General features: G+C 37.9%; 1 protein-coding gene across 1 annotated transcript in view; it reads right to left on the reverse strand.

Moving 5' to 3' along the window:
- Positions 1 to 16,810, reverse strand: part of lmbr1 (limb development membrane protein 1) — a 50,085-nt gene extending 33,275 nt beyond the window's left edge. The window contains exons 1-6 of the mRNA XM_015049387.1: positions 16,480 to 16,810; positions 12,499 to 12,571; positions 11,664 to 11,703; positions 10,946 to 11,085; positions 10,273 to 10,376; positions 82 to 208 (exon numbers count right to left, since the gene is read on the reverse strand). Of these exons, the coding sequence (XP_014904873.1) occupies positions 82 to 208; positions 10,273 to 10,376; positions 10,946 to 11,085; positions 11,664 to 11,703; positions 12,499 to 12,571; positions 16,480 to 16,542 (547 nt within the window). The 5' untranslated portion in view covers positions 16,543 to 16,810. The remainder of the gene's footprint in view (positions 1 to 81; positions 209 to 10,272; positions 10,377 to 10,945; positions 11,086 to 11,663; positions 11,704 to 12,498; positions 12,572 to 16,479) is intronic.
- Between the last annotated feature and the right edge of the window lie 490 nt (positions 16,811 to 17,300).

Genomic DNA, 17,300 nt, shown 5'->3' on the forward strand with positions numbered 1-17,300 from the left:
TTTACTTAAGTAAATTTTTTGAGTACTTTCTCCACCACTGATTAACAGTTGAATCGAAGGAAAAGATGTTAAGCCACTTACCATAGAGCGATTCCATACTGGCTGCATCATTGTCAATCAGGGCTGATGCCACCCACACAATCCCAAGAATGAGCAGAGCCAGCAGGAAGAGCATCACAAACGTCTCCAGAATGCGAGCCTTTATGCCCTGACAGAGGACAAATTATGGGTTAATGTTCAACACAAATATCACACTATGAATTATGATCACAACAGACATAACATTTCATCATTCGGTTTTTTGTTTTCTGTAATTCATGCAGTTGAAATAATGCAACTGAAGCAGCAGACGACGATTAGAATTGTATTAAATTAACAATGAACTGTCAAAGATATATTCCCTATTTTTAATACAAAATGGTCAAATATTCAGGCTTCAAAATTAATTTGGCTCCTGGGACATGGACACTTGCGTGACAATTTGAGTTTTCAAGGATACCATTCAGACATGTCTTTCATTGGGTGATTCAATGACTTATGTGCATGAAACACATTTACAGACACTGTTAATTGAATCAATTCATAGGTTTGTGAGTTATAAAATAGATTTACGATTCTTTTGTTTTTCTTCTAAAAACCAAGACTGACGTTGACAAAAAGTTGATCAGAAACTAGCTGGAACACTTGGACAGCTAACTCGACACCAAAAGGAAATGTGGTGCAAAATGACCAGAAACCCTGAACAATGGAGAGTGCTGCTCAGGAATACAGTGAATTGACCTGATTCTTCTGTACGATAAAAAATTATTTTGCACGAAATAGAGACAAAAAATATTTCCAAACGTTCACTCAGTTCAACATGTTCTAATGTCTCCATATTGCCCATTAGGAAAATTCAAAAATACTGCTACAATTTCACAGTACTGTGGTAACTGTACTTATTTGTTTTATCTGACAGGTTAATTTGCTTCTACATTAGGATTTAAATTAATAATAACAAAACTTTTGCAAGAAGAGGATGGTTACATTTTCTTGTATGGGATGTTCCTAATCATGGAAAATGATGCATAAAAAACGTTTTGCATCATTCTCGTCAAAATTTAATTGAAAAACATCTCAAATCTTGATTTCGTATTTCAATATTTAAAAACATTCGTCAGTTCTTTATCAATTTTTTTCTAGTTATTAGGATCCAATGTGGACGATCGAAAGAGCCACTTGAGGCTCTGGAGCCACAGGACGCAGACCCTACACTAAAAACCCCCAGAATACCTGGAGGAGAAGAAGAAAAAAAGTAGACAAAGAGTAAACGTTTGTACCCGTACAGAAAGTCTTGCTCAACTTATACCAAAGCGACATTCCTGTTTCCATTTATTTCCCGTTAAGCTATCCTTACATAAAAATACTTACTGGATGCCATTTCCAACATCTGACATTTTCAACAGGAAGCAAACCGCTCCCCCCACCCCCAACACCAAATCACTCCTTTTTAAACTGCCTCACCTAATAACAGCATGACTTCCACTAACCCTACACAAACATCACATAAAGGCTCCCATGGATCTGTGTGTAAAACAGCTCTTTTATACACGCTTATTGTAGTCTATAAAATAGGCCCAACAGAGGCTGACAGTGGCAGAGGCGAAATTAAAAAGAGGAGGGGAGCAGGGGTGCTCCAAGGGGCGCAGCTACTGTCTGCGATCAAGAGCAGACCTCCCATATGGGGCCGATTAGCAACTCCCTGAGTACCGCGGCCAAGTCCCATGTTGTGTGGACGAGAGAGTTTTGGGGTAATTTGGGTTTTCCGGGTCACAAACTGCTGAGTGGTTAATAAAGCCCCTTCCTATCTGTTCTCACAGTTTCTAAAACCTCCCTCCTCTGGTGGAGACACGAGCTGTCTAGGGCAGAAAGATGGATAGGTGCTCCCAAACACATGTAAGGTACACAACCAGACATGGGATAACAAGCGTTCCCTGCCTTTTTGGGGAGAGCCGTTTAAATTAAGGACATGTGAGCAATTTGTTACCAACTAACATAATGGCTGTGTGGTTGCTGTTCAGTATTTGCCAACAAGTACATTAAGGAGGACCCTCTTTGAATGCTTCCCCTCTTAATCATGAGGCCACTTTATAGAGTGGACCCGGCTGCGGTTTGAGGAAGTAAATCATACAATGTTCTTCATTCCTCAGCACCCTTCCAAGTACACCTGTCCTTAGGGGTATGCTTTATTATACAGTTCCACCACTGTATAAAAGCTTTTTTTTTCTCCCCATAGTAAAATGTGTTGGTAACTTACTTTTAAATTCCGACATCATTTTATATATACACGTACAACACCAAAGCAGTTTTAATTTTGTCACACTGTCAACCACAAACTGTGTTCTATTAACATTTTATGTGATACAATCATTATTTTGAACAGAAAAGTAAATGAGCTGAACCTTTTGTCCTTAACCTTGGAATAAATCAGGGTGGCTTTGCAGATTTACAAATCAAACTCTTTGTCCGTTTTTCTTTTCAGAACGGCCATGCCGCCGTCGATCAATCAAGCTGGTCAGAAAGCGTCAAACTGTAATTTTAAATTGAATTTAGGTCTGGGTTTTGATTGGGTTGGATGGATATCCCTCGACTTAAACCATTTTATTAGACCTGTGGTTGTATAGTTGAGGTGCTGTTTGAGCATAAACCTCTGGCTTCAGTCTTTAGCAGACATTAAATGACTTGCTTTCAGCTACAATCAGCCTTCTTATCAACTCTGAGCAGCTTTCCTATTCCCTGCTGAAAAAAAGCATCACGTCATGGTGCTGCTGTCATATTAATTTGGTAGCGCACCTTCCTTCACACCTTTATGTGTCCCTGGGATGGCTTTTAAACTACAAGGACTTCTCATGTGTCCCCCCTCCCCTCCAACTATGTTATTTTTTTTTCTTGACACCCCATAAGAAAGACCATATTTGGAGAGTTAATTATTACTAATGGTCTTATTGAGAAATGCAATCACTGGTTTGTATCTCTGCAGCTCCTCCAGTTACCTAGGAACTGTTAATTGCTTCTTTGATTCATGCTGTCCAGATACGAAGGGTATGAATAAAATCATTGGCCATATCTTTACAAGTTGTGTCATAATTTGTTTTCAAATGATTGATAGAACAATGTCTTTTGAATATCGAAAGCTTAGAATATTCCTTTATCACCCAATTTATCTTTAAAGCTCTCCACAACTGTATCCCTGACCTGTCTTGCCGTTTGTTTACTAATGTTCCCTAGCAAACCTCTGAGGCCTTCACAGAACAGCTGGATTTATACTGAGATTAAATTACACACATCTGGACTCTGATTACCAATTAGGTGACTTCTAAAGGCAGCTATTCACACTAGATTTCATTTAAGGGTATCAGGGCCCAGTGAGTGAAATACAAATCAAAGCTACAGATTCTAATTAGTATTTTTAATTTATAAAAATAAAAAAAGGTTAAAACCAATGTATTACTTCCCTCCAATTTTCCTATCATCCTTTATTTTGTGTTGGTCTATTACTGAAAATCCCAAATATCTGAAGCTAGAAAAAGTTCAAGGGATTTCCACAAGTTTGCAAATCACCGTTTCTGATAAAACATCCATCCATAACCACACATCTATTGAGCATGTATTACCAACCATTATAGAAAAATAGGACTGCAGGCTTATTCACATCATTGGTGTAAATCCCCTACAGCGTCCCTTTATTATTATTGAGCAATTACATGCCTCCTCTTATTTCAGGAAAAGCCTCAGTGAGGGTAGAATTTTCTAGCACAACAAAGAAGATAATGGGCAGAGACCAGAGTGCCCCAGTGTGGCTAACACAAACACTACAGCTACTTTACAGGTGACTGGACAGGGATACAGCAGAACCGTTTAAAAGCATCAACAATGTTTGCATTTTTTTTTTTGTGCAAAAACATTCTGAAATTGGTGACTCTATCCATCTACAGATTTGACTAACAATTTTACTCACTGTCTTGTTCATTAAACTCTTGCATCCTTTGAACATTAGGCGGACATGTTAATCTTGCATCTCACAGCCGCATACAAATACACTCAACACAAGAAGAGGAGAAGAAAAACAACTAACGAGAATAAAGAGAAAAATAATGAGAGGGAACAACATAGGGAGACTGGAATCAACGTCTGAGTAAGTCTCATTCCCCAGAGTTGAGAGAGGTGAGAGAGGAATGCTTTCAGGGACCTCAACCACGTCCCACATGTGCACTCTTAAGGATGCATCAGAACACGCAGAACCCACAGGCAGGACATGTGTCCAGTCAAGCACACCAGTCCACCTTAACAAGCTGCCCATGCCACACTGAAGGTATATTCCCTTTAGATACGTCTCTCAATCATTTATAAGGCTCAAATCATTCCACATTCACATCATTTAGGGCAAAGGCAGAGCTCATCACCTCCTTCACTGTCGTCTACAATCTGCTGTTTCAGGCATAATTTCATTATTGGAGAGGAATGGCGGCTTTGTTTTGAATCACAAAAGACACAAGGATGAAAATATGGTTTATAAATAGAAGCCGTCCAAAAGAGTCATCATTAATGATCAAAGTTTTAATTGTCAAACGGTGAAGGCTGGGGAAAAAAAGGAAAAAAAAAAACCTGTGCCTTGGCATCCAGAGTGCCCGTTGAAAGTTTCTATTCTTGCTATTCTAAATGTGTAACTACCTCTAAATATAGCAGTTCTAAAATATTCAGCATCCCCTGATCCTCACACCGACATCCAGTGAGGGGCTGGTTGCCTGCTGCAGATCTGCTTATACAAGACTGGAGAGATTTCCAAGAAAAGTGGAAAGTATCATAAGACACATGTGACATATTTATTCGTCAAATGATGCCAAACAAAAGTATTCATAATACTTAAACTTTTCTACACTTCATCACATTACAACCGCAAACCCTAGTGAATTTATTTTATTGGAAGTTAGAAGTTAATTGTAAAATCAAATGTAGGAAAAACTACCCATGTTTTTTTTTTTTTTAATTATCCAAAACTAAAAGAATAAATAAGTAAAACTGAAAAATGTGCCATGCTTTTTTTAATCCAGCCCTAAAAATCAGGATCAAAAAGTGAGGAGTATCCTACAATCCTACCAAGGCATGGCGACCCAACTGAACTGTCATGTCAGCTAAGATAGTCTTAATCAGAGAGGAAGCAACGAGGTCCATGACTCATGTGGACTACACAAGTGTTAGCACTGGAGGCCACTTCAAAAAGAAGGCCAACATGCAAAACACTGTGTGTGAGGGAAAACTTGACAGTCAGACAATAACCCTAAACATGTTCTGCCAGAGCAAAAGGCCAAGCTTACATCCCACGGAGAAGTGTGGGATGTAAGCGCCAAAAGTCCAAAATCAATGTTGGTAGAAAATGCCAATCTGACTGAAACTGAGCAGTTTTGCAATGGAAAATAGGCAACACTGATTGAGACGCATCCCAAAAAGACTTGCATCTATAAAATCTTCAAAAGGTGCCTGAATGCTTACGTATGCCACTTTCTAATGTTATGCTTGCAACAAAATTTCACTCCTTTAAAATTATGAACTACTTTGTCTTTCTGTATCGAATAAAACCCAATAGGTTCCAATGTGACAAAACATGAAAAGATTAAAAGAGGTACGCAATCTGGAAGGTACTGTACCTGATGAAGTACCATGTCCAGTGAAGACCTAAATAGATGTGAATCATTTTCCCAATTTATAGAATCAATTGAACTGGAAACAGCTAGGTTTAAATTTAGGCTCAGCAACAGGCTTTATGCCTGGAGCGAATATTTCTAAACGCAAAATAGAGACAAGCTATTTGCAAAGTTCCTACGGCTGCACTAATGAAGAATAAATGAGAGAAAAGTGAGAAAAAGGAAGAGGCTCCAACAGGAGCTTCCTTGTTGCTGCCATCAATTTTGAGCAGGTCAGTAGGTGGTGGCAGAAACTGTTCTGCGCACCATCTCTCTGCTGACTGTCAGGTAAGTGTGCAACAAGGGCCAAGAGTGTAAAAAAGTAAAGGAGGGGGCAAGGCCCATTTCACATCTCAGCAAAAACACTGTTCTGTTTGGTAAAGACGTGCCAGATGCTCTGGGACCTTGTTAGTGTATCCTTCAAGCAGTCGGCAGCAGCGCAATGACCGTGTCAAAGACAAAAAGCAGAAAAGAAGGACATTCCCCTGTAAACCTGCTCAGTGCACTTCTAAAGACCGTTTATACTTCTTAATGAAGCAACGATGACATCTGAGACTGGAAAATGGTCACCACTGCAGCAAAACGCAGATTTATTTCATTTAACTTTAGTTCACAATCACTTGAATGAAAGAAGCATCCATTCTTTATATTCATAAAGTGTGCTTCTCAGAAATGAGAAAATGTTTTCTTTGTTATTTATTTTTACACTAAGCAACACAAGTCATACTTTTCCAACACTGCCCAAATGATTGATATCTTTCTCTGAGCAAAAACAGCTTAGACTTTGGTCAAGAATCAGTTAAGTTTCATTCGCAACGTTTCACTTCAGTTTAGGAAAACTGAGTCATGAAAGGACAGGAAAATCTTGTTTGTCCTTTTTAAAATTCCCCCGCTCGAGCTAATATATTGCTGTGGTAACCAACATTGTAACGGGCAGCTTTAGGGAGACACTATGACCCTAAAGGAAGGTATGTAAACACCACTATATTCTCCGGCTGGGCCTGCCTAGAAAGAAGGCCTGGGAAAAATGTCTGCATGTGCAGGAGATTTGAAATAAATATCCAGGCTCCCATTGTGGAGCGCCAACAAAGAGGAGTATCTTAGTAACACCGAACAGGGTTTGCTCGGCGAGACGTTTTCACCCTCTCCGCCTCCCCCTCCTCCACAATAAACACACTTCTCATCATCGGCGGGTTAGGGCTTAGGATGAGATTGATGAGGAGTTTCTTTAACTACCAGATGAAACCTGTTGGCCCTTCGCTGGGTCAGTCGCGGGGTCAAACTCGTTCCAACTCGTTCCAGGATCAAAAAGATTTCAATACTGGTTGGGACTGAAAGACTATTCAACATATAGCGTGTTGGCAGCTTCAAATAATAATTAGCAGCTGAAACAGATGGGAAAAAATAGAAACCCTTTATACTTCTACACTAAAAATAGATTAAGGTTGTCTTTATCAAAATGCGATTTAACATAAAAATAACTTCAAACTACCTCAGATTCCCTTTAGATGATTGAAGCCACTTAGAAGGCTAGGGAGTACACTTTTATGGTCTTCGGGAGGAAATGCAAATGAGTTCAGTAGGTTATTATTGTTCCAACATTATCTAACATTAATGAGGTTCACTATTAAACAAAATCTGTAAGCTGAGCTCCATAAACTCTAATAAGTTACACTAACAGCTAACACCACAACAACCCTGGGCGCCCAAAGTAATATAGGTCTTAAGCAAAAATCTGAGAACACGGCCATAAAGTGGGAGACATTTTACAGCAGCAACTAAAGCTAGATCATAACTTCTGACATCACAACCCTTAGTCGCCCTGATTCATCCACAATTTGGACAATTTGTTAAACTGTTAATCATTCGGGGTGACAGAGGCCCTAAAGAGTTCCGCATAAAAAAAAAACACGCATTAAAAAAAGAAAAAACATCCACATTTCCATCCTTATTCCGTTGGCGTCTTTTAGTGCATCGTCAAAAGTAAACACAGCCACATGAAAAGGCTGACTTATAGTGTTAGCGGTGAAATTCATCATTCACTTCATTTCCGCAGGCAAAGAGACCTTGCGGGGCTACACCATAAGCCCAGGAGGTTAAAATGCCACATAAAACCTTATTACATCTTGGTCTAATGCTATTATTGGATGAAAGGATAATATCACATTATAAAAATGGAGATCTGTGTTTTACGTTCTTCTTGCTGTCGGAGACACTATTTCCTTTACAGGCGGCTACGTTTTTTTTTTTTTTTTTGGTGGGGAGGTTAGCGGGGTACTTGAGTGTCAGCCCACCCCCTCCCTCTCCAAACACAATATATATCTAAAAGTGAAGCTCAACACTGAACAGTGCTTCCTCTGAACAGATTTATGGAAGCTATGCTGCAGGAATTAATTTTGTTCAAGTCTTATTTGTTAAAAAAAAAAATTATACAGTACCTTAAACTTTTTCTAAACCACAATTTTCAATACATTGTATTAGGATATACTTTTTGTTTCACGCAGAGGATGTTGTGTTCTGGGTTAGGGGTGGGCATTTATCGCATAGTTTATCATTAACCAATTTAAGTTTCTTATAAGAATTTTGATTTATTGTTGTCACAATAAATTCTAATTAATGACATAAAAAAACTGGTCTGATCCGTATTACCAGAATTTATGTTTTTACTATTATCTCCAATGTTTGTTCATTGAAAGAATCAATACATTTGAAAATCTGATTAAATGCAATTACCATGTGCAGTTTAATGATACAAATCATGATTCTTTATGCGATTACCAATGAGAATGTTTCTATAGGGCAGTATTTGTGTTTGGGGGCCTATAATTGCTTTGACACAGTTGTTGCCATAAAGAAGAAAAATAGTTTTAATCACAAAATATCATGATAAAGCTTTAAATTCCATCTCATCCACTCCTATTCAGGGAATTAGTTTTCCATCCCCTATAGCGTTTTGCATGTTTTGGACTTATCTGGCCAGAGTACTTTCTTCCACTCTGCCCCCAAGCCTATGGATCTCTGCAGCTCCTCCAGAGATACCTCTTGGTTGCTTCTCTAAATAACCTTCGTCCTGCTCTGCCCATCAGTTTGGGGGGTCGGTTTTAGTCGGTTTGCAGTTGTGCCGTGTTCTTCCCAGTTTCAGATAATCAGTTGATTAAAGATGCTTAAAACTCTGACTTTTGCTTTATAACTCTGCCGTTAACATCTCCACAGCTTTATCCCTGACCTGACGTTTATGTGTCTTGAAAGCATCATGACGCCGTTTGTTCACTGGTCTCGACTGGATTTTATTAAACCAGTTGATTAGAGATTTCTCTGACTCATTTGCAAAAATAATTTACATAATCTTTCCTTCACTTCCCGATTATGCACAACTTTGTATTGATATCACATCAAAGCCTAAGAAAATACATAGAAGGTGTGATTGTTATGTAACCAAAGGGTTATTATGACTTTGAAAAGGACTATACTATTATGTTAGACCATTGCAGTATATTACCCAGGTTTTGGAGTAATTTCTTTATAACCAAGATTCTAAAGACAGAATTGGTCCCCTTCATCGCCATGTGCTGAGTTCCAACAGTTCCCCCCAATAAACACATTAATTCAACTTGTTCAACTTGTGCCCCTCTCAAAAGACTAAAAAACAGAAACTTGTTCAAATTAAAAAGAACAAACAGGAGAATTGTTGTCCTTCCTACACACCAGGACCAGCTGTCTACATAAGAAATCCAATTGAAACAATTAGTGGCCTGCCTGTCCACTACAGTATGGACTGATTTTTATGTGCTTTGGCCAGGAGGGACATAAACCAGAGAGGTTTCAAACTGTGACACAGGATAGAGGCATATTAAAGGCAAATCTTTCCCTTTCCTTTCTGCAAGGCTCTATTGTCCTGTCATGTTGCTGCCACTTTATGGACTTCTGGGACACGAGCACCCAGCCTTTTTTTCTTTCTCCTTGGGGTTCAGGTAATCAATTAAACGAGGAAGTTCGCTGAGCCTTACAACTCGATTATTAGCCTGTGCTTTTGAAGTTTTATTTTCGGGGGGCTGGGGAAGGGGTGACAAGGAATCAGGCTTTAAATCAGTGGGGCCGATGCAGCAGTGTTGAAGCGTTTGCAGTCTATGGCCTTATTGAAAGGGTTTGTCAGGATGTGGCACTGAGCGAAGACCAGATTCAGACTTTCATGCTTAATGAGCTTTTTTTTTTTTTGCTGTGGCAGTTACAGTGGCCTGTCTGAGTCAAGCAGAGGGGCGCAGGCTACGCACCTGCTGCCACTGGCTGTTCACAGAAAATCTCCTGCACCGTGCTCATACAACTCAATATCAATCAATGAACAGAAAACCCACGGAGAAATACCTTAGAAGTACAATCGTGTTTCTACAAAGTGAAAATGTATAGAATTCTGATTGTCTGAGAATAATCAAGGATGTTCAAATTTGATTTAGATGATAAAGTTCAGAGAAATTCCCAAAGATATTGTGTGGCATCCGTTTTCCAGAACAAGCTTTGAGTGAAACAAATCTGGAGAATGTGAGATTTCTTGTACCTTTTTCGATCCAGCAAATCCCTCCGACTCCAGAAAGAAATAGGCAAATGGCATCAGGACAAAGAGGCAGAGGTTGGAGAACAGCGACACCAGGTTCCACAGACCTGCAGGAGCCAAGCAAGCTATTAGCAGCACATACAGAGGAGCAATTCCCAGTTTACTACTTTAACTCTTAAAGATGCCACGTGACCCACTTTTGCTGGTTTCCCCTCAATGCTGCTAAAGTAGTTTGCCATAAAACAGGTTTAATCAAACAGCATCAGCTTTTAAATTATGGACTCCGGTGCCACCTAGTGGATTTCAAGTAGCCTAGCAGTTTTTTTTAGTTTTTTTTTTTTTTTAACAACACTGAAGTCTGAAAAATCTTCATTTTTAACCTAGGACCACTGGAGCTGCCTAACAGTTTTTGTTTTTGATATTAACCATGTTATCCATTTCCCCTCCCCAATCATATAAAGTGCAACTCACAATGACATTTGGCAATTCAAAATTCCTACACAAATACACCACAGGGTAGGTATGGCAAAACCTTACTATATTAAAATATGACATGAATTTGTCGGAAGAGTATTTTTATTTGACATAATCATGTGATCATTTAAACAGCAACAAGTAATAATAATTATTCTCGTCAGTGAAAGGAACAGATCCATGAACAGTGTAAAGTACTGACCATGAATGAGGGAACCGTTGAGCCACTGAATGTAGTAGTTTCTGGGGAAGGAGAGGAGGATCTCGCTGCTAATAATCGAGAAAGGCAGGAGGAAGACGGCACCGCCGGACACAGCCAGCGTGAAGGTGCACAAGTATAATCTGTAAATCAAACCAAGACACACACACACACACACATATTAAAAACATCCCCAATCCAAGCAAAACTCTTTTACACCTTTACAAATTAGATAAGGCTATGATTTAAAGCTTTGTACTATGACCGTTGTCTTGAGGGGAGATGAATTTGTTCCACCTCTGAGATGTATCACTCTAGAATGTATACAGAACTGATGTGCATTTTGACATTTTTAATAATACTGCAACTTTACTTTCAGCCTTACAAGTTGCATAAAAGTTTAGATTTTTTAAAAGAATCTTAGTTCCTCAGAGCGAAAGTTGAAGCTCGAAAGAAATTAGCTTTTACTTCTTTGTTGAAATAACTGATATTAACTTTTAAAATCACATTCCTACATTTAAAATCACATTCCTACTTTTAAAATCACATTCCTACATCGGCAACCAAATATTTTATTTTCCTTGCAGTTGAAAAATAAATCAGCATCTTGTCTGACAATTTGTTGGTCTGCAGATTAAAGTAATTCTAAAAGTTATAGATGGAAAAACTTAAAATGGCATCATTTTTCAAAGACGAGCGAGATAAAAACAGCATCGCTTACGATATCCTGTTGACAACAGCATCTTCATCCTCGTGATCGTCTGGAAAGTAAACAAAAACACTTCGGTCACAGAGCCAGACATTGTAGACGGGAATGCTAACCGTGTTGGACATCACACACAGTTTCAAAAATAAATTGATTTATCTTGAACACCAGAATAAATGACTGAGTTTTAAAGCAAAGGATTAAGCAGGTTGGAACACAAATGCTTTGTTTCATCAGAGCAGAATAAAGTCCCCAAGAATATTTTTGGAATGCGCCTTGATGTGTTTCGAGGAACAGGCACAAGTGATGTAACACTATAAGAATACAGAAGTGTTGTCACATACAACTCAACTAGGATTCGAAGGAAATTCTTGTAGGATTCATGTTTCTGACTTTTCATTTCCTCATTTTTTGAATAACTAAATTTCTTTCATTTTCTTCACCTTTTGTTAGCCATATCCTCAGACTGTTCCTCAGTAGTCACTGACGATTACAGAGAAGGATTTGTCAGCATTAAGAAGGTATTTTATTGTGAACAAATGTCTTTACATTACACACAGCTAAAGTCCTAAACAATTAAGGGTGGATACTGTTCATGCTCACACAGAGCTAAAGGTGACAACTGGCTCTATAGAAAAGGTTGTGGTCTGTTCTACATACTCCTGGAGTTTTTATATTAATGACCTGGTTTTAATCTGAACACAATGAAGGGTTTTGTGTGTGTGTGAACAAACGAGTTTGTTCTTAAATCTTAATGGTCCTCAGTGTTCCTGTAGCTAGTGCACAGAGACATTTTTCTGAGCAACAGTCTGATGTGTTGTTACAGAGACCGTACTTTAAATAGACGTACCACTTTTCCTTTTGTATCTGGTTATAATGCAGTAGGAGACGACGTAGAGGACGGCAAACAGGAGGAAGCAAATCTTAAAAATAGCAGGGGGAAAAAAAACAGATTTAATGATGCAGCACATGATTCACATATATTTTTTTTAAGAATGTGGAGATAAAAAAAACTTTGTAGATTACAAAGTTTGATGTATAATTAGTCATTTTTGTCTCAAAACAAGAACAGATGCAACCTTTTGACAACTCTGATCAACTTTATGGATCGCACTGCTGCTCTGGGTGTATTTGTAGGGACACACAGGGCTGATGTCTACCTCCCGCTGTCACTGTGGGAGAGGTGGGATAAACCCTGGACTTGTAATCAGTCCATCACAAGGACACACAGGATAAATAACTTTCTGGACCATGGAAGGAAACCAGAGCACCCAAAGAGAACACAAGAATGCATAGAGTGAGCATCCAAGTAAAACCTCAAGCTAGTAGGATCTGAACCAAGGATGTTTTTGCTGTAAGGCAACAGTGCAAACCTCTGCCCCAAAATGTACTGTAAAAAAAATGTAGTCTACAAACACATAATATTGTTTGTGCAGTCTGATGCACCGCAGCATGAAATAGCTGTTTATTGCTAGACGTGATAATGTACACTAATTTAATGACATCAATACGGTTAGTCAAGAGATGACTACTTTGCTTTAAAATACATATCAAACAGAATTACAGATCATTACCTCGTGGAGTTTTAGAGAAAGGAGCAAGTTTCAAACAATCGCCAATAAAACTGCTGATAGAAATTACTCAATATTAGCCAATTATAGGATATTTATTGTAAGTCATTTCGTACGACGTTGTTTTTTGTTTTGTTTCATGGTGCAATATCTTAGATGATATAACGTCAGGCTCAAAACTAACTGGGTAGTTTTACAGAAAGATCATATACCACATTCCTTTTTTTCCAACTGGGACACTAATCAGGATGTAACTAATATTAGAAGCTCTCACTTCAGCACTTTCCATGCTGTCAACACTGCACAAATCATTCTGTTTTTCAGACATTACTCAACAAAACCGTATACATTTCAGACACGCGTTATATGCAAGCTTCAGAAAAACAACTTCCCTGCCTCATGCTGTCGTCTTGCAAATGGAGAAAATACTTATGCATTTAAAGCTAACACGATTTTACCAACACTGGCCAAAGTCAAGAGAAGTCTACCGCAATCCCAGAACAATCCAGAATAACCCAGAACCAGGCGCCGAGTTCTGACAAACCAGCTTACAACAGAAACAGAAAGACAAACTGAAAAATAACAAACAGCTCGTTCTGAGCATATCTGCCAAGACATGAATCTTAGTTACACCCTGTTTACTCCTTAGACTAGAGAATTACACACCAAGTCAAAGAAAATGGTATGCAGTATCTTTTTTGCTCTAAGCACAGTACAAAAACCTCTAACCCTTTTCATTGAGAGAATTTTATGCCTGTATAGTACAGAAAGAAAACTGGAAAGGAAATATAGAAAATGTTAAGTCACACATCAAACATTCACAGAAGACTCAGTGCAAAATCAGGTCATTTTGAGCATGGTGTGTTCCCATGCTTGATGCCCACACCAGACATCAATTGTAATTGCCAAGATGTTCAGGGTCAAAGTTGACATGGCAGTCTTCCACAACCTTAGGGATGCACCAAAATGAGCATTTAAACCCATATTGACAGCTGACATTTAAATTTGTGCTGCTTCATGATCACCGTCACATGCCCAAACAAATACGACACAGTTAACCCTTCGCAAAACACACACAAACGGCAACAAGATGGAAATAAATCATGTTTATTAAGATCAGCCCAGTTTTACTTATGGGACCAATAACAATAAGTTAAAAATTGATAGACATTGGCTAATGTTGACATGTCATACATTCCTACACAATGTACAATTTTATGCAGTTGGTATCATCAAATGTTTGTACAGCTATGCCGGATAATAAACTTATTCATATCATATGGAACAGAACTTTATCTTTTTGTATTTTTAAAAGAGCAGCATTGTGAGTTAAAATAAAATGTCGCAATAAGCAATAGATCAAATAATCCGTAATAAATGAAAACAAACTCAATCATTTCCATTTGCATGATTTATAGTCGTTCTCTTTTCTCTCGCTTTCTACCAAAAACTGGATGACAAGTCTTCAGCCTCTCAACTAGCCCTTTTTTGAAGGACAAATTTGTTTACAGAGACTTTATGATGTATTTTATTTGTTGTCTCTGTTGTTCTGTTTATTTATTTTCGCTATTGAAAATGTCTTCCAGTTGCAGTGTTAAATGCTCATTAGAATTCAAAGTTGATTGATTTTGAGGATGTGTTTTTGCATTATTATCCCTTTGCCATTACATTACTTGAAAATGGTCTCAAAATAACAATATTTTATAATATAAGAACTTCTGGGACGAATTTATTGTCCAGCAAAATGTGTTATTGTGACAGGCTTATGCATACACAGAGAATGCTGTCATAATCCAATTTCTCAAAGAAGCTCGACTTATGTGTTCTTGGCAAGGAGTAGTTTTACTTTTTTTTTTTTTTTTTTTTAAGAATTATTTAACAGGTCGTACAACAAAAGTTCACCAATTACACATTAATTACATGCATATTTTCTTGTCACAGAGTCATGTTAACCTATTTTAACCCTAACCCTAAATTAGCACAGACAACCTAAAATATGCTTGTGTAAATCCATCCATATACTGAGTCACAGAAACACTACTGCTAACCGATACGCTTCACACCTTGCTGTAAGGTTAGGCATGTTGATATGGGATATTAAGAAGCAGAGACGCTTAGGACAACATGTACAAGCCAACGCTGAACTGTTGAGCCTGCTTGCTTCCGAGACATTTGATAGGTTAAAAAATATTTCTTTAAAAAATGGGATTATGAACTTGCCCATACATGAAATTTCCCAGAGTTTTCTTAATTTGCTCTACTGATGCTCTAAAGAGCTAGAAACAATTCAATTCTAAAAGGTAGATGAGCATGACAATAGGAAAACATGTACTAATGTTGCTGATAATCATTATCCAGAAACTGATTGTTGTATTAATCAACATTTTCCACACAGTTACATTTTATTACATTCATCACTATGGCATTACTACTTTCTCTAAAGTGCACAGCTCTTGACAGTGACCTTATACATTACTGGCATGCAGAATAATGAATGCATGACACTTCCAATACACGGATGATTACATCTCAATAGTTTCTTATAAGTGTAATATCGTAAAAATTAAAACTGTGATTCCAAATGTGATTAAACAAAGTGCAGCTCTAGTAAGAGGCATTATAAAGAAAAAAAAAATAAGAATTTTTACCCATCTTCATCCCACTCCAATACCGTTATGTACAATAATGTAACTTGTATCTTTTTCATTATAACACAACAACAAATTAACTTTTCCACTCCTTGTCCAAAACTACACAAACCTGTAAAAGATTTACGTCATCAGTATTTCTCCAAGAATAGGTTCTCAATGGTCAAATTGTGGACCTAGACACAATCTACAACAATTTGATTTCAACATAAAGATAGCTTGACAGCGTTGCAGCACGAACGTATAGAAAACCACGTGCTTTAAATGACACTAAGAAACCACTAAGAAATACTTAAAATAATAAATTGTGGAATAATTCATTTCTTTTTCGATTTATACGTGTAAGTTGGCTGGTGAGATTTATTTTGATGTGCTAACTAGCTAGCTGTGGCTAACGTCAACTACCCTGGAGAGATCTCCCGATCCTCACAATGCGGTTTAAATTAAAACTAATGTAGCAAGTGCTAATATTCAAATCCACAACAATGAAGACCGGAATATCACGTTTTATAATTTCCCCCCCAAAAATCAATCTGACCCACTGATAAAGCTAATGCTAGCCTCCAGAGATGTGCTGACAGAGGACGTTAGCCAGCTAGCTCCATTACTTACGATGTACTCTCGAACTTGACTGTGAAAATTCTGCTCTCTGATGGTAACATCGTCTTCTTCCATTCTTCATATTGCAAGTACAAATAGGCTACAGGTTCTCTACATTCTAGCTTGCCTCACTGGCAACAACTGCCACACAACTGCGAATCGCTCTCCACTGGGCGCAAACTGTTTTGGCTGTTTAAGTCAGGCTTCTCCGTGGTAAGTAGAAAAAAACTCCCCAAAATAATGGTCGTCATTTCAAAGCGTCAAGCTTTTAAACGGCAAGCATTTGTGGAACGTCATCCCCGCCGCCATATTGGAGAGGGAATTTTTTTTTTAATAAAATACAATTTAGTATATAACATAATAGTATCAACTAAATGAAAATTAATAAGAAAATAGCAATGAGATAAAAAAAAACCTGAACCTTGCAGGAGGTGTCCGTTTTTTAGAGCGTTAAAATTACTTAAATTCCTTATGGCTTTCAAGTTGACTTAAAATTTGTAGTTTCAAATAAACACCAATGAATGTACTGTGATAAATGAATGAAATGCATTTAAAGAGTTGTGTAATAGTAGCCAGTTAGAAATTATGAATATATCTAAAAACATGTGGAGGAAATTTTCCACATTTATTAAATATCTAAAAATCAACAGAATATAGAGACAGACATATTGTTATCCATTTTTTTCTGGTAGGTTGAATTTTTAGTTCTCCATTGGATCATGCACAACAATCATGTGGCGTCAAATGCAGGTGGTCCTTCAACACTTTTTTGAGTTTAAGGCAGGGGTGTCAAACTCATTTTGGTTTAGGGGCCGCATACAGCTTAATCTGAT

Source organism: Poecilia latipinna, unplaced genomic scaffold (genome assembly GCF_001443285.1).
Source record: "Poecilia latipinna isolate Pla-1442-1.1 unplaced genomic scaffold, P_latipinna-1.0 Scaffold944, whole genome shotgun sequence".
NCBI lineage: Eukaryota > Metazoa > Chordata > Actinopteri > Cyprinodontiformes > Poeciliidae > Poecilia > Poecilia latipinna.